A 27,828-nucleotide genomic window follows, 5' to 3' on the forward strand; every position below is an offset into this window, starting at 1 on the left:
TCGGTCACTCAGGCACAGCTGGGGGCCGGCGGAGCTCACGGGCGCGTCACTGCAACTCCCCCTGACTTCTGCTCCGCGGCTGCTGGGCGAGCCCTCATCTGGGACTCTCCTCAGCTCTTTCTGGGACAGTGGCGCGGCTGCCCCTCTGTTGGTCTTCCTTGGTCTCTTGTGTTCTGGGGGCCTCTGGATGTCTGGAGTTTTGATCTCCTCCATACCCGCTTCACACCCTGGAGGACGGGGCTGTGGCCCCCCCACACTCCCTAGCAGATCGTTACATGGAGAAACCTTTGGAATGCAAGCATGCTGATCCACACAGGTATGCACACATGGGTATTCACAGACGCGGACTAAAGCTTTCTTGGCTGCTGCCTCAAAGCACACTGTGCGCTGTCTATCTTGCGTGCTGCACAATATCGTTTATTATTTAGTAAATATTGATATCTATGACTAGCTAGTTTATTGTGATGGTGCTTTGTTTTCTCTATTATTATGTTGCTCTTTGTTGTTTGCTGTCTCCTCTGTTTGTTTTTTTTGTTTGTTTGTTTTTTTTTCTCCATACAGGTGACCCAGGAGTTCTTTTTTTTTTTTTTCTCTCTCTTCCCCCCCCTTCTCACCGTCTCTTCTCCCCTTTGGTTTTCTTTCTTTCTCTTCCCCTCTTTCTCTCATTCATTCCCCCTGTCCTATTTATTAAAAAAAAAAAAAAAAAAAAAAAAATGACAAAGGATGAACTGAAGCTCTGCCATCACGTAATGTCGCATACTGCTGTTTCTGATGTCATTTAAAAAAAAAAAAAAAAAGAAGATGGTGAAATGCTGAATTGTAATTTCATGCTCATCTCAGCTACAAAAACTCTGACTGACAGCTTAAAATGGAGAAACCTGACCAGTGATTGTTGAGAAAAATGACTTTTCACCTCAGACACCTGCGTGAGCTCAGCACTAACAGTGCACATATATTGAATGAACCACTGACAAAAAGACCGCGTAACCACGTAAATCAATGTGCACATTGGTTTTCCAGAATAAAGCCATGTTAAGTAAACCTTTGCATGAATGAATAACATAAAAATAACTGATAAAAGTTGTGTAGTTATAACACAGAGAACAGTCTTACAGTTATCTCATTTTAAAATAGCACAACATGTTTGTTTATGTTTAAGCTTTTTTTATACTGAGTGTATTTAATCATCTTATGATAAATCGCTATTTAACATGTTTGCCATATATGTATTTGTCTTCTCAGTCTCAGATTACACTTGACTTTTGACTTCCTACAAAGGATTTTCTACATCCTATGATAAACAAAAACATCTTTATCCAGCTATCTGTATTTTGTTAAGTTTAACATGCATCCAAACGTATCTGACTGACCACCACACCATCTTATGTTGGAAGGCCGGTTTTTACTGGATAATCCTGTGCTTTCTTTTCAGCTGTGACTGGACAGCTTTTGTTCAAATGACAGGATGCATAGCTACAGTCCATCTGAAACTTTAATGGCTGAACTTGATCCCATTATTATGGTCAAAACCGCTGCCGGTGAAACCATGGAGAACACATCAGAACATTTGCTTTTGGTTTTGTCATTTAACAACGACATCAGTCCCGAGCCCATTATAGGCGGCGCTCCATAAATTTCAACCTGCTTTTGTGAAACTCACACTCAACAGTGTCACATCCTATAATGTCAGCAGCGGTCTGTAAGTGTGTCAGTGCATGTGTATGTGGAAGAAACTGTGTCTTCTACGGTAATTAGTGTCTTTGTGTGCACAACTCCTTTTCTGGCTCTCTGTGTGTTTGTGTGTTGTCAAGTAGAGTTTTACAGGCACGACCCTGATGTGACACTTTTACCACGATGTCATGGAGCTTTATGAGGTTAAACTGAACAAACACTAATCCACGTCCAAAGGACACAACATATCTTTGTGTGTGTTGGAGCAAGAGTGGCTCACTTCCATCTACAGTCTAATTTTGACATCTTTGTTCATCTTTGCCTTCTAGAAATCATTTGTGTGTGTGCATGTGTCCAGAAATAGAAAAAAGTTTTTAAAAGATTAAGAAAAAAATACTTTGTTACACCTGAGCTTTTACATGTGCAGAGAAGTGAAATTCTCTATGAAGCTGCCGAGGGAATTTTACTTCTGATTACAGCGATTCTTTATATATTTTTGATTTTTCTTCAGAACATGTAAAAATTATATGCAAAAAGAAGAAATATTCTGCCTAGAAGATAAAATAGTGAGCTGAAGGAAAAAAAAACCCAATCTCAAATTTTCTCTGATTGCTCCATTAGCTCAGTTAAAGGTGTAATTACTGAAACTCCTAATCTTTAATCATCTTTTAATTACCATATCATGTAGTCATTCTAGGAGCTCCTGGAGGGAGGAAGTTAAACTTTCTTCTTTGGTGTTTAAGGGTAATTATTTTGGCTTTGAATACTTGGCTGAGAGCAGATGTTTTCTTAGGTGTGATGATACACATCTCCTGCAACTCATTCCAGCTAGCTCTTTATTCCATCACCATCATTATCTGCTGGTCACATGAGATGAACAACCTTCTTTTAATATTTTGTATTTAAAGTCTTTTTTTTTAGTCCTGTCATCGTTCGGTTGTGGTTTGGCTCTATTTGGCTCTCAGTTTAATTTTGGAAGGATTTTTTTGCCCATTGTTCTTTCTGTCATTTCTAATCTGTTAATGCGTGCACAGCTTTTTACTGAACTTAAGCTGACATAGGAGAGAGTTGATGGTGTAGTCTTCCTAATTTACAAAAAAAAGGTATTAGAAGAAAAGCACTGTGTATGTAAACCACACAACACCCACCCTAAAACACAGTCCACACACTAATGTGCGTGATGACATTTCTTTCACTTGCTGCACTGATTGATGGAACTTTTAATCTTAAAGCGTTATTACTTAATAAATCCTTTCACAAAAGGGCCAAACTAAAAAATAGAATTAAGCTGATCAGCCTTAATAATATGTTAGGATGTAAATGTACCAGCAGGCCTTAATACCAGACATTTACTGGTTTTTAAGTTGTCAATGAGAATTATACTGGAAGAGAAAAGCCCTGCTTGTCTTTAATGCTGTCTGTACTTCCCACACCCACTTCACCTGTGTACCTCCACAGTTTGACAAAAACTTTATATCTGAGTTCCCAGACTGGAATGAAAACAAGTGCTTCACAATTAGTGCAGTTCAGTCATAATGTTTACCAATACCACAATTAAAACCACTTTTACATAAAATTCACATAAAATTTGAATTTGAATTTTGACATTACTGAAATGTGATAAATAAAACCTTTAAATTCTCCACAGTACTCACTAAATGAAACTATGAATTTTACAGTGGCTTTCAGTTTACTGAAATCCCCACAATTTTAAAGCTATTGAAAGATTTCAGGAGCTAAGGACACACTGTATAAAGGACATCTGTTATGTCTGAGCAGCTGCCCGTAAAGATCCCACCTGAGTGTTCATGAAAAAAGTCTCAATTTGAACATCAGAAGCTTGAGCAGGTCTTTCAGACTCACTGTCCGTCATGTGAAACTGATGACACCAGAGATACAACAGCACACTCAGATACATACAGTGGAGGCTGTCGTGTCGACTTTTCACAATTGGAATAAAAACATCATACTTTGAAATACTAGTTTATGATCTCACAGAAACATGCTGTTAAAATTTCTAATGTGCTTGCAGTCGGTCAGGACAGAAGCCTGAATCCAAAGCTGGCCATCTAAACTTGATTTAATGGCAAATATTTAGAGAGTGTATTGTACACATAGCAGATCCTCACCTCTGCACAGCTCACAAATCAGGGAATGTGAACGTATCAGGGAATCAGTCATAATCTTCAAATATACACTTGCCACTGTTGAAAAGTATTGACTAGTACTGATGTATTGAAGTACTGAAAAATATAAGACTGTCCTTAGATCCTGTTTCGTGTCTTTAATGAACAGATTGTGTTTGCTAGCTGCTATCTGTTCATCACTGCCCATCACCTAATGAATGATACAAGGCTACTGCAGACATCTGATCTGACTCACTTAATAGCAGTAGCCTAAAAATTCCACTCAATTTATATTTATTTTGTTACAATATTTACATGGAAATAATTGAGTATTTAAAGGTTTAAACAGGTTCAGAATTATTAGCATATGGCCATATTTTCATCCCTTACAGGCCGGAAAGAAATCACAGAATGATAAATGACAGGGGACAGAATTTTAATCAAACCTAAATTTCCCTATTATTCTATAATTACCTTTGTTTTTTCTATATGAAATATGTATGAAATTATCCAAAATATCACCCTCTTGTACCACTTAATTGGAAATGGTCAAGAATCTGATTGCCTACTTAATGAAGGTACATATAATCAGCTTTTTTCCTGTTGTGAATTAAAGTTTTAACTCATTTGTGGCTTTGATTGTCTCAATATCATGGTGGACATGCAGTGTGTATGAGACATGCGCTTTATGTAAGATGGCAGTAGTTAGTAAGTCTTTTTATTTCTTCTTAGCAATTATGTTGATAATAAAATACTTTCAGTAAATCTCCTCATTTTCAAATCTATTGTGGCGATTACTTCATGTGCAGTTTAATTATGGTCATTTTAATCTAGACGAGTCCAACCCTTCAGCAGTTTGGCAGCCATTTTGAAAATGGCCACTAGGGAGACATTATGCTAATTCTCTGATAGCACTATGGCTAAAAGCAGTTGCAAATTAGGCCATGTGTATGTCAATTTCCATCTGTGAATAATTAGGAAATCTGTGTGCCAAATTCCAGTTTCAGGTGCATCATTGCATTGCTTGGCGCTATCCACAGCATCAGCTACCAGGCACATATTAAACACTGAAGATACCAAGTTCTAAATTTTGAAGACGTCAAAAAGATCCATCATCTAAATGATATTGCACACTTTAATATGTATAAAATATAGCAATAAAAAGAATGTCACATAAACAAACTGTTTTGAAATACTTGTGTAAATTGACTTAAAATCTTCAGCTCAAGCTTTCATGGATCATGCAGGGTAGATTCAAATAAAACCATCAACTGTTTCACTCAAACTGGCAGTTTTATCTATTTATTTTATATATAGCAACATCAAATCTACATCCCTCTGGGCTCAACGTGCTTTAGGTTAGTGTTGGAAAAAAACCCAACACACTGCAGCAGTCCTGCCAGCACCAAGTGGAACACTGACAAGACTGCACTGGAAACATGGGTGAACACATATCATAGGCCTGCATACACAATGGAACACATGCTTCAGGTTTTCTGTAGGATTAGGGTTGAAAAACACATTATATACTGTTTCAAATTGCGGGAAAAACAGACTAATAAGAGCAGGCTCGAAGGTAATATGATGACTTGAACGATACATTTCCAAGATTATAAATCACTACGTTCAGCTTTTAAACATGCTTAACCTCCTTGCACTCCTAGCTACACCTTACAAAATGCAATTTAACCCATAAAGATTTTTAAATGACTAGTTCTTTGATTTCCATTTTTTTTTCTAAAATAATATTAATAATTCTTCAATAATAGAGCAGCATGGGCGGCACCTCCCATTAGGTTCAAAATGAATTTTTACTATTTAAAATATACAAGTAAAGTGGGACATTATCCCTCTTTTGTGTAGGTTTTCCCAGGTGTTAAGCAGCACAAGTCCAAGCTACATCTCTGTTTCACTCAATACCAATTACTTGTTTATTCATAGGAGAAAAAAGGAAAACATCAAATTATATATATGTGTTGTTCATGTGTCCGCGGTCTATATTTCCACTCATAGTGTTGACTTTTCTATTTATTAGGACATTGGTTAATGCCAATTCAGGCCTAGTCCATGTAATGACTAGAATCTTCATATAAAATAGTGGCAATGACAAACACTGTTGCGCTCAGGCTTCTTTCTTATGTGCTTTTGTGAAGAATTTATATAACTTGATCTAACTTCCTATAATTGAGATTACTTGTGTACCATGACAAAGGCATAGGCTGTTATTTAATAAAAGCACCTCTGTTTGTCCCAAGAGTGGCAGGCTGAACTTCCATCTTACAATAGAATCTAACATAGAAGGAATATATATATGTCTGTCATTAAAATGTGTGTGAACAAATATAAATGCAGTATAAGCAGCTGCCACAGTTAAGGATGTCCTCATCAGCAAAGCTTTCCATTAAAAAAATGAAACAGTTCAAAGAAACATTCGAAAAGGCACAAATCAAAATCTATCATCAGATAGCAGTAAGGTGTCTGTAGCCTTGAAAAAACAAAAAAAATGACGATTGCTGAACTGGTGTTAAAGAAACTGACAGTATCCACTCTATTAAAGTATAGTTTTTCATTGTATTTCGCTCTAAAGCGCTTTGGTAAAATGGCAGAGCTAAGCAGCAGTAACTGACTGACGGTGAAACATCTCTGACCTCCCTTTCAGCTCAAAACTTTCACTCTTCTTGCGCTTCATTTCCATGATCTCCCAAGAGCACTGAACATGTTGAAATGTTGGAAATGAGGTGATGGACTGATGATGAAGCAGCACTTCTGCTTCAAAGTTTATAAAGAATATTTCATCTTAGTGATTTACTCAATGGTAAAACTCCTACTTGTATAGATAGTAGCTAAGTGATTGGGAAACTTTAGCATCCCAACCAGTTTTGATGTAATAAATCATAAAATGTCCATCCATCCATTCTCTTCCACTTATGCAATTCAGGGTCATTGGGGGGGGGGGGGGGGGGGGGGGAGGGAGGGCTGGACCCTATCCCAGCTGTCTTTGGGTGAGAGGAAGGGTATGCCCTGGGCAGGTCGCTAGTTGGTCACAGAACTTATCCATCAATCCAATCCAAGTCCTGATTGTGCTCCAGTAGTACCAAAACTGACATAGATTCAATGCTGTCTGTGAAGATGGATTTATGAAATAAGTGCTTAATGCAAAAGTTTTAGAACAAGTTTAGCACCATCTTGTGCCAGTACACGGCATGAAAACACCGAGTTAGATGGTTGGTTGCTGTTCATAGATTAACATTCATTTTATGTTAGCTAACCAGTGACAGGACAAGTAACTAAATAGAAAACAAGGGGACTAGAACTAAAAAGCAGACTGCTTTTTAGTTCCCCCTGACTGCAACGACTGCAATAAGTTTTATGTTAAGAAACCGAGGATATACGACTTCAGTACAAACATCCAAATAACAAAGAACGGCTAACTGTTTAATAGACAGAGTGAAAATAAACTCTATGTCCTTGGTTTCTTAACGTCAAGTCATTGTTACATTTAGGGGTAGTATAACAGTAACCTGCTCAAACTGACTTTTACCTTTAGTCTCCTTATGTTCCACTGTATTGTTGCTTCTGTTATTAGTTTGGTAAATGGACTGATTCTTATATAGCGCTTTTCTACTCTCCCGGAGTACTCAAAGCGCTGTATACAACATGCCTCAATCACACCCATTCTCACAAGCGCTTTATCTATACGTAGTGCTTTCTAAGTACATCACCGATGGATGCAAGTTGGGGTTAGTATCTTGCCCAAGGATACTTGACATGCAGACTGGAGGAGCCAGGGATCAAACCACCAACCTTCCGATCAGTAGGTGACCAGCTCTACCTCCTGAGCTACAGCCACCCCACACCCCATAAGTTTGCTAATATCAACTAATGTAAGACTAGCTGCAACCATCCAACCAACCTGGTCACGCCACATTCTGTACTGCCACAAGATGGTGCTAAACATGTTCTAAAAACTTTAAAGTTAAACATTTATGTCTTAAATCTGTCTTCATAGACAGTGTTCATGTGTTCAGTCTTAATGGTAAATTAGCCTTTTTTAGGTCCATTTTAAGGCACCTGTGTTTAAGTTGCTGTAGCTTGTTTCTCTGTGGCTAATCCTAGTTTATGTCTACATGAACACAGGTACATTGTCACAGGGTAAAAAGATTACACTCTGCAGAGCCTGATGTTAAAAAAGCCTTCCAAGACAAAATCTCTGTCCACATATTCATGCAGTAATTGCATTTTTGAAAATTTTCATCCTGCTGGCTTCATTTTCAGTGATCTAAAATTTACATTTAGGCAAAGGCCAAAACAGTCAAGCTACATTTGCCAAAATACCTATGTACTTGTGGACAGGGCCCTTTTGAATGCCTGAAATAGTGCGTACCTCTAGCTTGGTAGCAAATTTCTGTATCAAATATGTCTAATAAGCCTAATTTCTACACAACATAGGCGCTTGTGCAATACTTTGCTTTTGTAACCTCTTTGCTGTGACTGATTAAGATACTCAAATCTTACATTGTGAAAATAATACAAATCGAATGTATTTCATTTGAAGGGGTTTAGGTAATGTCCCAGTGGTTTTGAGTGTTCTTTAAGAAGCCCTCTCTGAAGTTTTCATGTTTGTCTTCTGTGCTGTTTTGTGCTGTAATATTGTGAGATTCCCCTATTAAAATCTGTTAATTTTGCCTCAGCCTTAACACTAGGGTTGCTTGATTTCAGTTATAAACTCTAATTGCTTAACTTTAAATTGTGTTCAAAATATAACTTGGTTTTAAGGTCACATCGTTTTTACCTTTGTGCCTTTTGTGAACCGTCATACATTTTAACAGGCTTGAGAATGAAAGTTAATATAAAGGACTTTGGGGCTAGCTACTTTGCCTTGGTAGACTTTTTTCTTTCGTAACCCTACTGTGAGGCAGTGTAAGCAAATCTCTTTAATTCTTTTGTCACATTATTGGTCTTATGTATGGATGTGAAGGTGATCAGTCATCCAGCTCTTTGTAGTTTAAGGAGCCTGGAAAGAAAAGCATCTGGACTTCTTTAACTTTCTTGAAGATGTTTCACCTCTCATTTGAGAAGCTTCTACAGTTCTAAAGTGAAATGGTGGGGAGTCCAAGATTTAAGCTCTGTGGGAGTGTCCTCCAAGAGAGACATGGACCCGCTGTTGATCCTCTACCTAATCACACAAGCCAAGGTGTGAAAACGGGTGTAGGTCACAATCAGCCAAGGTTTCGGATGAGGTCATTGTGAAACCTGGCCCCACTCTATCAAGTGATTTCCTGAGGTCAGATGGCCCAGGATGTGAGTGGGCGTTAAGGCATCTGGGAAGGGAACTCAAAACTGGATTATAAATGGCAGACAGTTGGTGTCGTAAACCACCGCCTATGTTCAAAGATAGTCGTTCACAGTGGACATAGATGGCTTCTTTCACTCCTCTTTCAAACCATCTGTCTTCTCTGTCCAAAATGTGAATATCCTCGAAAGAGTCACCTTTGTCCTTTAAGTGTAGATGGACAGCCGAGTCTTGTCCCGTTGAGGGTGAGAGGTGAAACATCTGTAAGCAACTTAAAGAAGTCCAGACACTTTTCTTTTCAAGCTCCTTAGACTCCTATATATGGAGTTTTTATCTCCTATTATAAAACTGTATATAAAGACTATTGAAATAAAAAAGGTAACCCGGACAAAGTTTTAGAGGAACTACCCAAATAATGATCAAGTGTTGTTCCAAGATGTATGCACAATGACAAGAGATACCTTGAAAAGTGGTTGCCTGTAGCAAAACTGGCCATTGTTTGGCTTAGTTTAAATGGACTACTAAAATAAAGGTTTAATCGTTGTAAATCTCAAAATTGATTTTTGTAAAATTTCACACTTAAACATTTTTTGTACCCTTTTGTATTAAGTCTTAATTTAAAAGTAAGTATTTATTCAAATATCAGTTTGTGGATACAATGTCTTGTCTTTTACTGAACAGTAAATTAAAAGCATTACACATACTTAAGACTAGATCATAAACCCAAAATCTAGAAAGGAATCAGACAAGGAAGACAATTTGCTTACAGCTGAATCTCATCAACCATCACACCTGATGTCAATCCCAGCTCATCAGGAGAGGTTCCCAAAATCACAGAGATAGGTCAGTGAGCGTCTGCAAGTACTCTAACATCATCTTACAATAATTAAAGACATGCTCGAACCACTTGTCACCTGATTACCTTTATCAGTTTATTTAGCCCCCCGCCCCCAAGTTAGATCATACCCCTCTCTCATTTGCTGAACTGTTCTTGGAAGTCTTTACCTCTCCACACTCCTTCCTGCCTATAGAATTGGCTGCATTACTACCAACAGTAATTCGATAACTTCTGCCATTTCTTTGTTACAAACAACATTTAGTGTCATGTTCCCTTGTCACTAACTCAGTGTTTTCTGAGTTCTTGAAAGTTTATAGTTTTCTATTTTAGGCCTCCAGCCAAGATCTGCGTTCATTGGTCCCCCAATCAGGCCCCAGAACAGCTTAGTTTCTGTCACCGGCGTCACGGTGTTGCCCTTAAACTGCATAGTTTCCACTACAGCCTTGGCCCGCAGCCAGTTAGACCACCTGAGTTATTTGTCCTGGTGTACTGGACTCATTTGCTCTTTGCGTTTTAGTTTGGTTCTAGGTTGGCATGGTAGTGAATTTTGCTGCATTCTGCAGTGACCCCTCATCTGGGGCTCTCCTCAGCTCTTTCCGGGAGAGTGGCATGGTTGCCACTTGTGTTCTGAGGGACTCTGGATGTCTGGAGCCTGGATCTCCTCCATACCTCCTTCATGCCCTGGAGGACGGGGCTATGGCCCCCCCACACCCTCTACCAGATCATTACATGAGGGAACCGTTTGAATACAAGTGCGCTCATGCTCACAGGTGTACACACGGGTGCTCACAAACTACACCCTTTTTGGCTCCTACCTCAAAGCACACTGTGCGCTGTCGATCCAACGTGCGGCACAGTAATGTTTAATATTTAGTATTCACTGTTATATTCACATAGATCATCGTGATGATGTTGTTTATTATATTGCTCTCTTTTTTTGCTTGTTTTCTCTTTTTTCTTTCTCAACAGGTGATCCAGGTGATTGAAATATGTATTTTTTGTCTGTTTTGTTGGTTTTTGGGTTTTTTCCCCTTTATCACCGTTCTTCTTCACCGTTGTTTTTCTTTCTCTCTTTCTTTCTCCTTTTTCTTTCCCCCAGTCATGTCTGTCCCATGTGTAGCAAGCAAAAATAAAATAAAATGAACAATAAAAGCAAAGGTGAATCAAATAGACCAATATGGCAAAGCCGGGATGGTTAATTTGGTAAAGTAAATCCGTTGGGCATCTTTCTTTGCCTTTAGATAATAATTCTGATGGCAAAAGAACCAAACGGGACAGGAGAAAAAAAAAGTGAATTTCGCTGCAGTTTTCATTGCAACAATGGTACTCTGTAATTTGGATGGCCGCATGTGCTTCTTTGCATGCCTGACAACATCGGGGCATGTGTCCTGAGGCATCTCCTCCCAGACATCGCCCAGCCAGGTATTGTTGACTCACGACAATACTGGTCATGGTGAAAGATATTACAGGCAGCATAAATGTCTTTTCCAGACACTTTGCCATCTGACACATGTGGGTGAACCTGCTCTTATCTGTGAAAAGCACAGGTCCACTACTGGTTAGACTCTCAGCAGTCAATTCTGGGATTCAAAGTTTTAGCAGTTATCCAGACCATGACAACCTTCAGTTCTTAAAGTAATAATAAATAATATGAATTCTAACAATTGTCAAATAGGGCTATCAGCTGTGTACCGACCTGACTTCTGCACAAGACAACTGATGGTCCCAACCCCATTAAGAAGGTAAGAAATTCCACAAGTGAAATTCCCTGACACAACACACCTGTGAAGTGAAAACCATTTCAGGTGACTACATCATGAAACTCATTAAGAGAAGGCCAAGGGTTTGCAGCATTGTTAACAAAGCAAATGGTCATATATCTTGCTTCGTGTTTTGATGTCTTCAGTATGTATATACAATGTAGGAAGTAGTGAAAATAAAGAAACATTATTACATGAGAAGGTGTGTCCCATCTTCTTCCAAAGTTTGCAGTCTGGGTGATGTTTTGGGCTCCACACTTTCATTACATATGCATGTTAAATCTGTCACCAAAACAACTTTTTTCTACCTAATGAACATCTCTCAACTTTGGCAGTCATTCACTGACTCAGTTGCAGAGAGCTTTGCCTTTGTCACCACCCAAATGGATTACCGTATTTTCACGACCATAAGGCGCACTTAAAAGTCTTAGATTTTCTTCAAAAAGTGCGGCGCGCCCTATAGCGCGGTGCGCCCTATGTGTTGTAAGGAGGACGTAGTAGAGAACACCATGAGAACGTTAAAGGGTGAAGTGTGGGCGTTGATCGTATATACCGGGACAATCGCACATACCTGTATAAAAGAACAGGTATGTGCATTATGCAGGACATCGTTGTTTTAACAACCCTGAAAATGGCAAAGAGACACGCTTACGAAGCACAGTTTAAACTGAAGGCCATCAGCTACGCGGAGGAACATGGAAATCGAGCAGCGGCGAGAGAATTTAAGATTAACGAATCGATGGTTCGCAAATGGAGGAAGCTGGAAAACAAGCTCCGGCAGGTCAAGAAAACGCAGCTGAGTTTCCGTGGACATAAGGCGAGGTGGCTCGAGTTGGAGGAAAGACTCGAGCGGTGGATCATCGAGCAAAGAGCGAGCGGGAGAAGCGTTTCGACGGTCACCATTCGGCTAAAAGCAGTTTCACTAGCTGAAGAGATGAACATTGAACATTTCCAAGGAGGTCCATCTTGGTGCTTTCGTTTTATGAAACGGTGCCATTTTTCCATCCGGACCAGGACTACGGTAGCGCAGCAACTTCCAGCGGATTATAAGGAAAAGCTGGCCATCTTCCGCTCCTACTGCAGCAAACACATCGGCGACAAAAACATCCAGCCCAGCCACATCACAAACATGGACGAGGTCCCGCTCACTTTTGACATCCCGGTGAGTCACACTGTGGAGAAGAAGGGGACCAGCACGGTAGCGATACGCACAACGGGGTATGAAAAGTCTTCTTTTACTGTTGTGCTTGGCTGCCATGCTAATGGACAGAAACTGCCGCCTATGGTGATTTTTAAGCGAAAGACTTTGCCTAAAGAGAAGTTTCCAGCAGGAATCATCATTAAGGCAAATGAAAAGGGCTGGATGGATGAGGAAATGATGAAAGACTGGCTGAGGGAGGTGTATGTAAGGAGACCAGGTGGTTTTTTCCACGCAGTTTCACTAAGAGTGGAAGGCAGCGCCGGGCGAGTTACGCCACAATTTGCGAATGGATTGTAGATGCTTGGGCTAACATGTCTGCTGGCACTATTGTTCGAGCTTTCGCAAAAGCCGGCATCATTTCCGAGGAGCCGCACGGCACGGAAAGTGACTCTGACAGTGAAGACAGTGAACCTGGCATGTTTGATGGAGATTTAGCGCAGCTGTTCAATTCAGACACAGAGGATGAGGACTTCGATGGGTTTGATTGATGATAAAAATGTGAGTACCAAACTTTGTTTTGCTCCTGCTTTATTTTTAAATACGCACACTTGTATGCTTGTGTGTTGTTGATGATGACGATTATTGGTAATAAAAATGTGAGTACCAAACTCAGTTTTGCTCCTGCTTTATTTTTAAATATGCACACTTGTATGCTTGTGTGTTGTTGATGATGACGATTACCGGCAATAGAAATGTGAGTAAGGTACCGAATTCAGGTTTGCTCCCGCTTTATTTTTAAATACGCATGCGGTACTTGTATGCGCCCTATGGTCCAGTGCGCCTTATGTGTGTGTTAAATACAGTAAGGGCACACATAACTGAGACTGCGCCTTTTAGCACAGTGCGCCTTATGGTCGTGAAAATACGGTATTGCAATGTGGTTCTGTTTGGGATTTCCACCAAAACCCTAGTCAGGCTCCAGTATGTCGAGAACTCAACTGCCAGGCTTCTAACATGGACTAATCTCTGGTAACATATCACCCCCACCCTCATGAATCTCCACATGCTCCTGGTCAAGTCACACAAACTTACAAGATCCTTCTTCTTACAAATTACTCAATGGCCTGGCCCCTCAGTACCAGTCTGTCATCCTGCACTCACTCGCACAGTCCTACTGTCCCCATCCCTGAGTATATTTATAGTCAACTCTTTCCCTTATCACCTCTCCATGGATCTATAAAGGCTGGATCATTAACAATATTATCCTAGATGTTTTTAAATAGTTGTTTATAGTTGTATTATACTCTTTATAAATTCTCTTTCTTTGATTTGTCTTACAGGTGCAGCAGTTAGTGATACATTGTAGCATTTGTATTTGTGCTCTATGCTACCCATGACATGAGTAACTGATGTGTTTTTTCTAAACACAGCGTCTCTGTGGTAAATTTACATAAACCTCACTCTAAATGGGTTTATATAAATATCATATCTACTATGGCAGTGACAAACCTTAGCAGACTCTGTGGGTCCAGCTTGCGCAGGGAAGCACGAGCACTGGGCAATCCAATGTCCCCCTCAACCCACACAGTGCCGTCTTTTGCCGTGTGGCTCTGGCTGGGCTTCCCAGTACCACGGGGCCTCTTCCGTGGAGGCATGTTGGGCTCTTGTTCCGTCTCCTTTTCAGATTCTTCTGAGGCGGTATCAGTGGCCTGCTGGACAAATGAAACCTCTCCTCCATCAGAATCTGCTTCGTCCATTTCCTGAAGCAAGGCCAAAGCCTGTTGCGCGGAGAGGTTCTTCCTGCGTGGCAGTGATACGGAGGCCATCCTGATGTGCGTTCTCAGAAATGCAAACAAGAAATCATTCTCCCGCCTGGGTCGGTCTGCTTTTATGCACAGCACTGTGCTGTAGTCAAGCAATGCCACTTCCTCACATACACAGTCGCAATGGAACAGTGGAACAATGGAAGATCTGTGCTGAGAGTCAAGGAAGCTGTGAATGTGTGTCTTTTATATTTGCAGGTCAGTCAACGTGTGGGATATTTTGTATAGGTACGGCAGGCATTTCTGAAAGTTGTAACACAGAGGTTTGGCCTGACTTGGATCTGAGCAACTCTGAGTGAGCAAATGCAAATGTGCCAGGTCTCAAGGATAATGGGTGGTTTGCACAACAAAAGCTGGAGGATAAACGAGCGGACGACCTGTGAAAAAGTTACGCAAATTTGCCATGAGGATTTCCAGGATTTATACATCGGGGAAACCAAACAACCTCTGGCGAAGCGGATTGCACCACACAGAAGAGCTACCTCGTCAGGCCAGGACTATTCTATTCACACCTACAGGCCAGTGGACACTCTTTCAAGGATGAGGATATACACATCCTGGACATGCTGTGGTTGCAGCCATTCCCTAATTCTCTGTGAATGGTATTCATGGCCATTGATCAGCGGTTGTTGATCAATGGTCATGAGAATTTGCATAATTATGAAGAATTGTGAAGGAACTGACCTCCCAGCCTATTGTTCCATCAGTGGTGCTAGTTTCAGTCATTATGCAAATTCAAATTTTATTCAAATTCAAATTTTATTTGTCACGTACACAGTCATACACAGTACGATATGTAGTGAAATGCTTGGACAACTGCTCGTGACCTAAAGAGAACAAAAAAGGAAAGGCTATGAATAAGATAGGAAATAAATATGAAAAATTAAAAAGGGTAAATTTAACTAGGAAGGAATAAAATATAAATTAAGGTTAAAAATGAAATAACTGTACAACACAAATTAGAATGAAGGGTAAATTTAACTGGGAAGAATAAGATAAAATATATAAATTAAAGTTGAAAATAAAATAACTGTACAACAAAATACACAATACACAATATAGAACTATATAAGAATGTATGAAGAAATCTAAATATAAATAAATATATACACAATAACAGCAGCTGTACAAGTATTAACCGGAAATGAAGAATATAGTGACCAGTGTTGTGCAAAAACAAAGTCCAGAAAGTCCAGTGTGTGTGTAAGAACCATATGTGTGGGTCAGTACTGTGTGGTGGTGTGATTGAGAGACCGTATCGCCTGCGGGAAGAAGCTCCTCCTCAGTCTCTCTGTGTTGGTCTTCAGGGAGCGGAATCGCTTTCCTGACCTCAACAGAGAGAACAGTCTGTTGTTGGGATGGCTGAGGTCCTTCACGATCTTCCTGGCCTTGGTCCAGCACCGCCTGCTGTAGATTGAGTGCAGGTCAGGGAGCTCGGAGCGGATGGTGCGCTCAGCTGACCGCACAACCCTCTGTAGAGCTCGTCTGTCCTGCATGGTGCTGTTCCCGAACCAGGTTAAGATGTTTCCCGCCAGGATGCTCTCTATGGTGCACGAGTAAAAGTTCCTGAGCACCTTGGAGGGCAGTTGGAAGTCTCTCAAGCGTCTGAGGTGGTAGAGACGCTGACGGGCCTTTTTCACCACGGTGTTGATGTGACAGGACCATGACAGGTCCTGCGTGATGTGAACTCCGAGGTATTTGAAGCTGTCCACTCTCTCCACTGGGCACTCGTTGATGACGGGGGTCTGGTAGTTCCTCTCCTGCTTAGTGCTGAAGTCCACTATCAGCTCCTTTGTCTTACTGACGTTTAGAAGGAGGTTGTTCCTCTGGCACCAGTTCTCCAGATTCCTAATCTCCTTCAGGTAGGCCGTCTCGTTGTTATCAGAGATCAGGCCCACCACGACGGTGTCGTCAGCAAACTTGATGATGGTGGTGGAGCTGGTAGTGGCCACACAGTCATATGTGTACAAAGAGTACAGCAGGGGGCTCAGAACACACCCCTGGGGGGCTCCAGTGCTGAGAGTGGTGGAGGCTGAGACATGTCCGCCCATCCTTACTGCCTGTGGTCTGCCAGTTAGGAAGTTGGAGATCCACTGACACATAGATGAGCTGAGTCCCAGATGCTCCAGCTTGGTGGTGAGTGTGGAGGGAATTATGGTGTTAAATGCAGAGCTGTAGTCTATGAAGAGCATTTTAACATAATTCCCCCTTCTAGTGTCCAAGTGAGTGAGTGATGTGTGGAGGAGATGAGAGATGGCATCGTCTGTGGAACGATTTGGACGGTAAGCGAACTGTAGTGGGTCCAGTGTGTCTGGTAGTGAAGAAATGATGAAGTCTCTGACCAGGCGTTCAAAGCACTTCATCACTACTGAGGTGAGGGCTACAGGGCGATAGTCATTGAGAGAAGTAGGGTGGGGTTTCTTCGGGACAGGAACAATGATGGACTCTTTGAAGCATGTGGGGATCACCGACTGAGATAAAGAGATGTTGAATATCTCAGTGAACACAGGAGCTAGCTGGTATGCGCAGTCTCTTAGGATACGACCTGGGATGCCGTCTGGTCCTGCTGCTTTCCTGGTGTTCACTCTCTTGAAGGCTCTCCTTACTTCATGCTCGGAGATGACGAGCACGTTTCCGGTGCTGGCAGTATCTTCCTGTCTGCAGTCGTTAGCGCCGCTAGCACTAGCATTGTTGGAGTCCTTAGCTGCAGCCTCGAAGCGAGCATAGAAAGTGTTCAGCTCGTCTGCCAGAGTCACGGCCGCGTTCGTCATACCGGTTGTTGGTGCTTTATAGTCCGTTATTGTCCTTAGTCCCCGCCACAGGCTCCTAGAGTCACTCTGTTGGAGTTGTGACTCTAGTTTCCTCCCGTAGCGCTGCTTCGCCTCTTTCACCGCCCTCCGCACGTTATATGACGCGGCTTTGTACGGGTCCATGTCCCCCGTCATGAGTCCCGTGTTGTAGGCAGCGGTGCGGGATCTCAGAGCGTCACGGATGGTTTTATCCACCCACGGCTTCTGGTTGGGAAACGTTGTGATAGTCTTTGTCTCCACGGTATCATCCGCTAGTTTCCCGATGAATCCCACAACCGCTTCCGTAAACACGTTGACGTCATTGGGGAAACCTGCAGTCTGCTGACACTGAAGAAGTCACTTTGATGAATGACGAAACGTTTCTCCCACTGAAAATGTCCAGATGAACAGAATCAACTTTTGGGGATTTACTTACCTGGATTATTGAGCATGCATCAAAACACTAGAGGCCAACTTCAAGCCAATAGCACAGGTCGCCATCTACCATAGAGATGCTCTGTTATCACTGCTGTTCTGCATAGGCCTAAACCCCGTCAGTGAGATCACTGACAAGCGTAGGTACGGATACCGACTACGGAATCATCAGCTACCTCCTCTACATGGATGACATCAAGCTATATGCCAAGAGTGAACAAGGGCATTGATTCACTGATTCACACCTGGGAATCCCACAGGCAAATGGGAATCACGAAGAAGCCACTAGGTAAGCTGCAACCACCAAGTACTGCAGAGGGTCAGGCAAGTCCTGAAGAATGGAAATGGCAACGGTGAATGGGAAGAACAAGATCCAGGCTATCAACACCTGATCACTCTTGACCTGTGATCAGGTACCCTGCTGGAATAATAAGCGGACCAAAGGAGGAGATAGAAGCCACTAACATTAAGACGAGGAAGCTCCTGATAGCATGGATGGTCTCACTCCAAGTCCAGCAGCCTGAGACTATATGCTAATCAGAAGGAAGAACTTCGTCTACATAGCCAGCAATAAGTCTGACTAATTTCTGATGGGTGTTGGACTCCACCAGGTCTGCCTTTTGTCACCAATTCTGTACAGAATTTTTTTTGGACAGAATTTTTATGCTTAGCCAGGGTGCGGGAAAGTTTCCACTTGGGTGGTCTCAGAATCTCATCTCCACTTTTCACAGATGATGTGGTTCCACTGGGTTCATCAGGTGATGGTTCAGGCTTGCACTAGAGTGGTTCAGAGCGGAGTGTGAAGAAGCAGGAGTGAGAATCAGCACCTCCAAAACTAAGGCCATGGTCCTCAAAAAGAAAAAGGTGGAGTGCTCTGAGTCAGGGACGAGTTCCTATCCTAAATCTGTATTTTGTTAAATGTAAGGCTGCTTCTGCTTCATTGGTGCAGTCCAGTTTCTATCTGCCTTTTTCAATTGAAGTAATGCAGAATTAGCTAAAGTTTTTTCTTTTTTCTTTAATTCCAATTCTTTAATTTTCTTTTCTAACATTCTTTGTTCAGAACAAATATTCTATCCTGTCTGATACTTGTATTATTTTCCTTCTTATAACTGCTTTCCTACCCTACTATACAACTCATGGTGATACTTCTCCACTGTCATTTCTTTGAAAATATTCCTTTACATTTTGTCTTATATCCCTAATCATTTAGGGGATTATTTGTTAGTCACCAGTATTTTAAAAAGGCAATCTTTGTTCAAATCCACAGTTCATTAAACAGTGCCATTGTCACTTGGTTAAATTCTATCCTACAATATATATGTATAATCTCTCCATGGATCTATAAAGCCTAGTTCCCTAATAATATTATTTATGATGCAATTTTTTTTTAAAATAGTTGGACCCTGTTCCTTGCAACTGAAAATCATAACTTTTTCAGTTAACCCATTAGGTTTTTTTTCTTTTGATGGGATGATTTGTCCTATCAACATTATCTGACACAGAATTGTATTTATTCATTTGTCCCTTTCTTGATTTAAATTGACAGCCTGTAACTTTGTACTCTTCTTCTACTTAAACTATTAAACTACAAAACAGAATAAAGAAAGAAGAAGATGGAATTCATTTTAGAACCATTATTTTAAGTTATCTTAAAATATCAAAATAAAGGTATTCATTCTGCAGTGTTGGGTCTGTATTACTGCTGGAGATATTTAATATTGAGACTTAGAGGAAAGGAAGCAAGTAAAATTGGGCACTGCTGAGTTGACTGGATATAAGAGATGGTGATATGATGAATAGCCACCTCTGTCCTCTACTGTAATCAGTCATTCAGCCCTGCCATACCAGCCAGTGACTTCATGAAGGGGATGACAGAGATATGGCAGGGGATGATAGAGAGACTCGAACATGTGGGAGTGAGATTTAAATATCCTATCTTGTATGCTTTATTTTGTCTGGCTTTGTTTCTGATGACCATCAACCTGATTAACACAGTGATGTATAAGGGACATTAACAAAGTTTTAGATCAGAGGTGGATATCATACAGTATCAAAGGTGCTGGGGTTACTCTCTCAGTTACTTTAAAGGAGAAAGACTTTGTTTCTGCATTCATCCTCTGCATTTTCCAGAATGGAAGTTATTACAATGTTGGTGATGCCATTAGATCTACCTGAGACAGTTGGGGCATGCCCTGGTCATACTACACATGGAAAGGAGAAAGGATACTTCTACATTTCAAGCACTAACTACCTAATCCAACCCTCTTGTGAGTGATGAAAACTTCACCTGCTGACGTGATTGTACAACACTTGGCTAGAAAATTGGGTTGGGGAAAAAGGTGTTATTTTTGATCCCAAAACAAAGACACAAGTATATGAACTGTTTGTTCCTCCCGTCACAGGCACTATGGCCAAAGGTTTTGCCTCAGAGGGGGAGTATCTCGGGCAGCTGAAGGATTATTGCCGGCGCAAACTTCACTCTGTGGATCGCTTAAAGAGGCAACTGGAGGTAGTGTTTTTTGATCGCTATTTGTTGTCCACTACCTCCACTGTCAGTTTTATGGACATAAAAGGATTAAAACAAATAATAATTGATCTGAGAGCGAGGCTCAGCTTTCAATTATTTGGCATGGGTGGTCCGGGGAAGGACAATTTAGCTGCCCTCCTGGAAGCTCTCACCGCTTGGTATTCTCGGCATCAGCGGCCTTTCCGATCATTATTTATTGCCAAATCGCTTGATCCTCCCTTAAGGAAGAAACTGCATCCTCGCTATCTTCACCCCACCACACCTCCACTCTTTCTTGTGGCTTCGGTTGAAGTGGCTGTCATGGGACCTGCAGCACAGTTAGTGAACCTGTCAGCCCAGTCAGGCTACACAGAGATGGAGATTCTCCCCAGGGCTTCCCCAGAGGCTGAGTTTGTGACTGTTGCCACCTCTGGACCCCTGGAGAAAGTAGAACCTGGTGGGCTTCAGTCCTCAGTTCAGTCAACAGCCCAGCCATCCTCAGTTCTGCTAGCTGCCTAGCAGCCACCAGCTCAGTTAGCTGCCCAGCAGCCACCAGCTCGGCTAGCAGCCACTAGCCCTGTTTCCAGTGTCCCCGCTACCTGTAGCCCAGTTAGCCACCCGGCCTGTATCCCAGTTAGCCACCCGGCCTGTAGCTCAGTCGCCAACTCCACTACCGTTTTCACCTCAACTTCAGTTGCCCTCTGTTCAGTTGCCGCTAACTCAGTCCCCTGTTCAGTTGCCGCTAGCTCCGTCCCCTGTTCAGTTGCCATTAGCTCAGTCTACCACTCCACCACCTATTACTCCACCACAATCTGCCACAACCTGTATCTCAGTCTTCAGCCCCGCTACCTGTAGCTCAGGCTTCAGCCCCGCTACCTGTAGCTCAGGCTTCAGCCCCGCTACCTGTAGCTCAGGCTTCAGTTCTGTCAGCCATTCAGCCACCATCACAACCAGCCTCACTACAACCTTTATTGCAGTCCATAGCGCAGTCAGTAGCTTTGTTGGTAGCTCAGTCGTTAGCTTCGTCCCCAGTTCAGGCTCAAGTGTTGTCACCCATCCAGTCAGCCACTCATCTACACCCTCAGCCAGTGGTCTCAACACCTTCTGGTCCTGCATCAACTCCTGCTGGAAGCTCTAGAGAGCCAATCCAGTACTCCGCGGCTCCCATGCCACTGTCTGTCTCCGCTGGCAGTTCAGAAGAACTGTTAAAACCGTCTGCCTCTGCTTGAGGGTTCGAGGGGCCCGTTCAGCCGCCTGCCTCCTCTGGAGAGTCCCGGGGTCCCATCCAGTCATCTTCAGGAGAGCCCAGCTAGCCTTGTGTCAAGTTAGCTGGGGGTTCAGGAGAACCCAGCCAGCCTTGTGTCAAGTTAGCTGGGGGTTCAGGAGAAGCCAGCCAGCATTGTGTCAAGTCAGCTGTGGGGTTCTGGAGAGCCCGGCCAGCATAAAGCCACTTCAGCTAGGGGTTCCGGAGAGCCCGGGCAGTATCAAGCCATGTCAGCTGGGGGTCCGGAGTGCCTGGCCAGCATCAAGCTTCGTCACCTGGTGGGTCCGAGGAGCCTGTCCAGCATCACACCTCGTCAGCTGGGGATCTCAGAGGACCAAGCCGGCACATCCTCGTGTCCGCTGACATCTCTGGGGAGCCCATTCAACCACCACCTGCATCACCACCTGCAGCTTCCACACCGTCGCCTGCTGCATCACCACCTGCAGCTTCCACAAGTGGCCTGCACCATCTGGTTCCACAGCTGCCACACTGCCGTCTGGTCCCATCTGGTCCCCTCCTCGTCTGGTCCCGCCTCGTATACTCCCGCCTCGTCTGGTCCCGCGGTTGCTACACCACTGTCAGATCCATCTTGGCCTGTACCATCTCGCCTTCGCTGGCTGCTCTCGAGGCCCCTAGCTGGACATCATTATCGTCAAGTGCGGCCTCCTGAACGATTTCGTTGCCGCCGCTGGCTTAGTGGTCGGCCTCCGGAACTGTTCTGTCGCCTTCCGTGTGGCCGGCCTCCTGATTTGCTTCGCCTGCATCACCTCCGCCGCTGCTGTCCGCACGGCCGGCCCCCTGAACTGTTTTGGATGTGGCTCATGTGCTGTTGACCTCCGGGTTGAACCCCTGAACTTTTCATGGACTCATGTTAGACCCAGTTTTGTTTTGTTTTGAACTGTTTTCATGTGTGTCTGGAATCCTGCTCCTTGTCTTTTGTTTTGTTTCTGTCCACCCATCCTGGACCCCCTCCACCCGCCCTGGTCTGGTGATCTTGTTTTTGTCCTTCTGTTTTTATTTAGGGCTGTCGGGAGCCAGCCCTTAGATGGGGGGTACTGTCACGGTTCTGGGTTTTGACCCAGCAATTTAAGTTTCTTATATTCCATTGTATTATGGTTTGCATTCTGATTCTTTACTTATCCTGTTTTGATCATTATAATTCTGTTTCAGCTTATTCTGGTTTAGGTTTTTGTTTTGTCACCATCAACAAAGCTGAGGTTTTGAGTTGTATTCAGTCTCCTGAGTCCTGCGTTTGGATCCTCATCTCTGCCTGCCCGCACTCCTAGCCTTGACAAGTTATGTGCAATTCAGGTCCATATAAGTGATGCCTCACTCTCTCAGATCCCTATTTTGAGGCATCAACTGTCCTGAATACCAATAGACAGAAAAAAAGTTAAGATCACTCTACTGCAGACATGTTTTGTTTTCTACATTTTATTCCACTGAACTAAAATTAATGCAGCCACTTTTAAATGTAGTATTTTGATCCTGATGGAGCCTATATGTAATGAATTCATCAACCCTTGAGGGAGGAACGTGAGATACAGTGCAATCAGAGCTTTGAAGTGAACAGCTGTACTGGAATAAATGACAGGAATCTTTGATAGATTCAGGAGAGGTCTACCGTGACACAATTTGGGAAATCTGACAAGTGATAGAACGGCTATGTTGCATAATTGGATTTAAAGCATACTGCGCTAAGTATGAGGAAGTTGGTTCTTTTATGTTTGTATATTTGGTATATTTGCATATTCTACTTCCATGTTGCTATTGTTGGAAATCCTTAAATCATATATGTCTAGTAACAAAGATATACTGAAGAACACCTTCGCTTCTAGATTATACAAGATTAAATGCTACTAACACATCCAGGTATGCTTTGAGTGATTGCCAGTGTGTTTGGGATTATTGTCATGCTTAAAAATGAAGACATTGCCAATCAGATGATTTACAGATGGTATTCTGTGATGGATCAAAATATGACAGTATTTTTCCGTGTTCATAATTTCATCAGTTTTGACAAGATCCCCAAAATCACTGGGTCAAATCCAGCCCCAAACCATGGCAGATCCTTCACTGTACAGATAGCTGTAGAAAGACACTTTTTTCCTGATTAGTAAGTGGCCGGCACTACCTCGTCAGCTATATCCTCTCCATAAAGTCAAGTTTGGCTGGATGAAAAATATGAAGTAATATCGGGTGACTCACAGATTTGAGACTTTTGCACAACTTTTGTACTAAAGTTGATTTGTAGCATGGAACCCAGGGTTATTGTTAGTAATGGGCAAACATTCATTGGTAACATACAATCTAGCATATGAAAGCATCATCAAGGTTTCTTCTCACGTAATTACTCCTTCAGAAAATCAATAGATAGATTTGGGGTTAGGTTTGGGGTTAGAAAGCGATCCCTATGAGTGCCACCTACTCCAGACTTTTTGTCAAATGGTGAATAAAAATCTGTAAAGAACATAAAAATAAAACAAGCAAGACTGTTGTAAAAAGGACACTTAACGCTGCAGCAAATTTTCTAATCTGGGGATTTAGTGCACAGAGAGGTAAAATAAGCATTTTAATTCCAGTTAATTATTTTATGCTGACTGTGCTCTCAGTGCTGCTGTTATTCCTAAGGTGACTGATATGGGTTAGAGCTCTAAAATTTACACTGGATCATTTTAAACATTAAAGTTTTCTGTCTCACACCCTAATGAAGCAGATGTGGAAGTCACTTTGTGGCAGATCAAACTAAAATGAACAAACTGAGTTTTTAAATTAATGAGACAGCATGGTGGCATGGTGTGGAGTTTGCATGTTCTCCCCGTGTTTGCGTAGGTTCTCTCCAGGTAGTCTGCTTTCCCCCACAGTCCTAGGACATGGACTGTTAGGTAAATTGGTGATTCTAAATTGCCCATAGGTGTGAATGTTTTTTTGTGTCTCTCTGTTAGCCCTATGACAGATTGGCAACAGGGTGTACCCTGCCTCTCACCCTGTGGTAGCTGGGATAGTCTCCAGCCCCTAGTGACCCTGATAATAATAAGCAGATGGATGGGTGAACTGTAATTAATTATTTAATAATTGACAGGTTCTTGATGTGTGTAGTAGCCAGGTCTGCCGCTATGTTTCAGCAGAAAGAAACATAGCGGCAGATTAGAATGAAGTATAACGTCTTCTCATAATGATCTAATGACCTATTTATTTAATAGTAATGCTCAATCTGGGAAACACACAGACAAGTGAACCACCTTTGTAGTACAGACAAATAGGCTGCTCTGGAACCTGTTGATTTGGTGATATATAACCACAAAGATGTCAACCCTTTAAAGCTGATTCCAGCATCAAAGACAACTTTGCTGTGTTCACATTGTTCCATTCATGTAGTTAGCACACTGGTTTTGCCATGTCAACAACGTGCTGTCACTGGTAAAATGGAAATATCACCAAACATGTGTCTTTCTTACTTACTTACTAACATAAAGTACAAAAATAGCAGACCTGCCTTAAATAAGGCAAACTTTACTCTTATCACAAAGTTCGACTGACAAAACATCCAACTTAGAGAAATGTGTTACTGTTACTATCAGATAGGATATGACATGCACAAATGATATAATCTACAAAAAACCCAGTGGAAACCATCTAAACACGTATGTCTGCGCTATATGATAAATCTAACGTTTTCTTTTATTAGGAAAACAAATGTTTATGGTGAGAAACTTTTCCTGAACTAAACAGTTTTTCCAAAATAATATTTCAATTTGTGACAGTGATAGTAAAAGAAAAAAGCATCTACAATTTTTACTGACATTCCTTAAGAAAGGAAACATAAAATAGAAATACTTGTCTTTGTTAGAGACAATCTGTAAGTTGTTTGGGCAACTTTCCAACTGGCATCCAGTTAAAAAAATCATTTTTTTCAATGTCACACCCACAAGAGGAGATGTTTTCGATCTGACCTTCACAAATAAAAAAACGTTAATAGAAGAGGTTTGGGAGTTTAACGTGCAAAGTCACAACTGGCACATTAAATTAAACCTTCATACACACACACACACACACACACACACACACACACAATCATTTTGAAGTTCCATTTAAACTGTGTTAGGGTTAACTGTTATTATAACACACAGCCAAGCCAATCATATGACCTACTTAACAAGGGAAATTACTTCTAGAAATCCAACTTCTGCATAACCCAGTGAATGCCAGTTAAATATTAAAATAATGATCTCAGATCATTATCACTTGAACGCAGACATCTCTGTAATGTGAAATAAAAATGGTTGTTTAAGCTGCTGCTTTTCACCTTTGGCTTCATCTACAAAGACCCCATATTCATATTTGATGGTCACTTCCTGATAAAGAAAATCATCATCATTTATTAATGATCGCAAAACATTTCACCACGATCGTTTCGGACTTTGATCAAGTAGAAAGGGTGTGAAATCAGCTGCACCCACGTTCGAGTATTACTGGCAGAAAGTGAGTTGTATGTGTGCTGTCAAAGTCGGAGGCAACGGGTGACTATTTCACACTGAGAGGTAAATATTCACTCATAGATAACATCATAAGCACCTTCCTCTTTTTCTTTTGCCTCTTTCTCCCTTGTTAGTCCCTCTCTTTATTCTCTCTGGGTAAATATACATGCTTATATCAATCTCTCCCTCGTGCTCTCTTTCTGCTTTTATTTATACTTCACTGACTACAGAAGTGAACTGCTTATCTTCACAGAACAGGCTGCATAGTCAGTCACTCTCTGTGTGCATGTGTGTATGTGTTAGCAGATACAGCGAGAGTAGCAGCTTTTGGGCAGCAAGGTTTGATAACTTTGTTTTTTGGGACAAACTGGTCTATCCCCTCGCATGCAAATGAAACAGACAAAGTGTATGTACAGTAGTGGTACATAACAGTGGTGCAGAGGATGCTGCTGGTTGGTTAAGGTTTGGCACCAGCACTAAACAGATTTTTATCTACAATTTTCCACTTAAAAAAGTTCCCCTCATGAAAGATGGAGCTATATCATTGGCTAAAGGGTTAGTATGTGTAGGGATGAATGTACAGTTCCAGTTCTAATGTGTGTATTTTTGTTTGAAGATCATTCTCTCTTATGTATTAAATGGTGGGTGAGCATGTCTACTAAAATTCACAAAAGCACAGACTTAACGTCTGACGTATGTCAATGAATTTTCATCGACTGTGAACAAACATACAAGAAGATTAAAAAAAATGACTACAAAGTACTGCAGTTACAAACACTCAGGAAGTTAAGGACATAGTTATCGACTGAGCAATGCAGATGCTGTAGTTACAAAAAGTCAAATTGTATTTCAAATTTGCATGTCATATTTCAAGTATTTGCAGGATCTTTTGCTGCTGTAAAATTGAAAATGCGACACAAGTAAATACAAAAATCATTTTTCCTATACCTGCAATTATTTACTTACAAATACAGATAATTATTATCTGTATTATTGTATTACTGTATTATTAAGTCTCCTAAAAATGATTGGGCCATAAAACTAAACGTAATTCTCCATTACATCATTTTGGAATATATTCATTTTCTGTAAATTTGTAGTCAACACAGTGCATGTTTTTAATTAAAATAGGAAATTTTGGGAATCTTGTGTCTTCTGTTTGTTTTTTGAAATTAGAAGCAAAGAGAAATTAAAAGCTTTAAAGCTCAAGAAATAATATAAAAATGATCAAATAAGAGCCCCAGAGGGCCGTTAAAGCACAATTTCCTCATGATAGTCTGTAGCTGAAGGCCTCCCAAACTCCAGCTACCTGCTTACAAGGGCTTTGTGTGTGTGTGTGTGTGTTTAAAGTTATTTTGTTGATAAGAAAAGAAAATGTAAGTAAAAATCGGCATGCAAATATGAAGTTGGAGTGCCTTCTCTACCGTAATACACCTGCTGCAAATAAGAAAGGCTATGATCCAACACAGTGACTGGGCGTTATTTTAGAATAACAGGAACAGGAAAACCTTTGTTGGTGACATTCAATATGCTGAATACTGCTTATGGTTGCCATTTTTATAGTAAAGATATTTTCTGTGTAAACATGTTTACGGATACTTGTTTTGATCCTGGAGGGACGCTCTGGGCTCCAGATAGACTGAAGCATGGACAGTCAGCAACTCAAATAATGAAAGCTTATGCTGATGAAATGTCATATTTATA

The 27,828-nt window shown here is 41.5% G+C and overlaps 1 protein-coding gene and 1 long non-coding RNA gene across 2 annotated transcripts in view; both read right to left on the minus strand.

Moving 5' to 3' along the window:
- Positions 1-14,655, minus strand: part of LOC147327000 (general transcription factor II-I repeat domain-containing protein 2A-like) — a 49,797-nt gene extending 35,142 nt beyond the window's left edge. The window contains exon 1 of the mRNA XM_086297335.1: positions 14,349-14,655. Within this exon, the coding sequence (XP_086153461.1) occupies positions 14,349-14,655 (307 nt within the window). The remainder of the gene's footprint in view (positions 1-14,348) is intronic.
- The window catches only part of LOC147326998 (uncharacterized), a 291,452-nt gene that overhangs the window by 120,783 nt on the left and 142,841 nt on the right, over positions 1-27,828 (minus strand). The gene's annotated exons all lie outside the window — the stretch shown is intronic.

This window comes from Aulonocara sp. 'chitande type north' Nkhata Bay, linkage group LG6, assembly GCF_057382095.1.
Source record: "Aulonocara sp. 'chitande type north' Nkhata Bay isolate Kocher_YH1m ecotype deep benthic linkage group LG6, A_spYH_male_GT1.1, whole genome shotgun sequence".
NCBI lineage: Eukaryota > Metazoa > Chordata > Actinopteri > Cichliformes > Cichlidae > Aulonocara > Aulonocara sp. 'chitande type north' Nkhata Bay.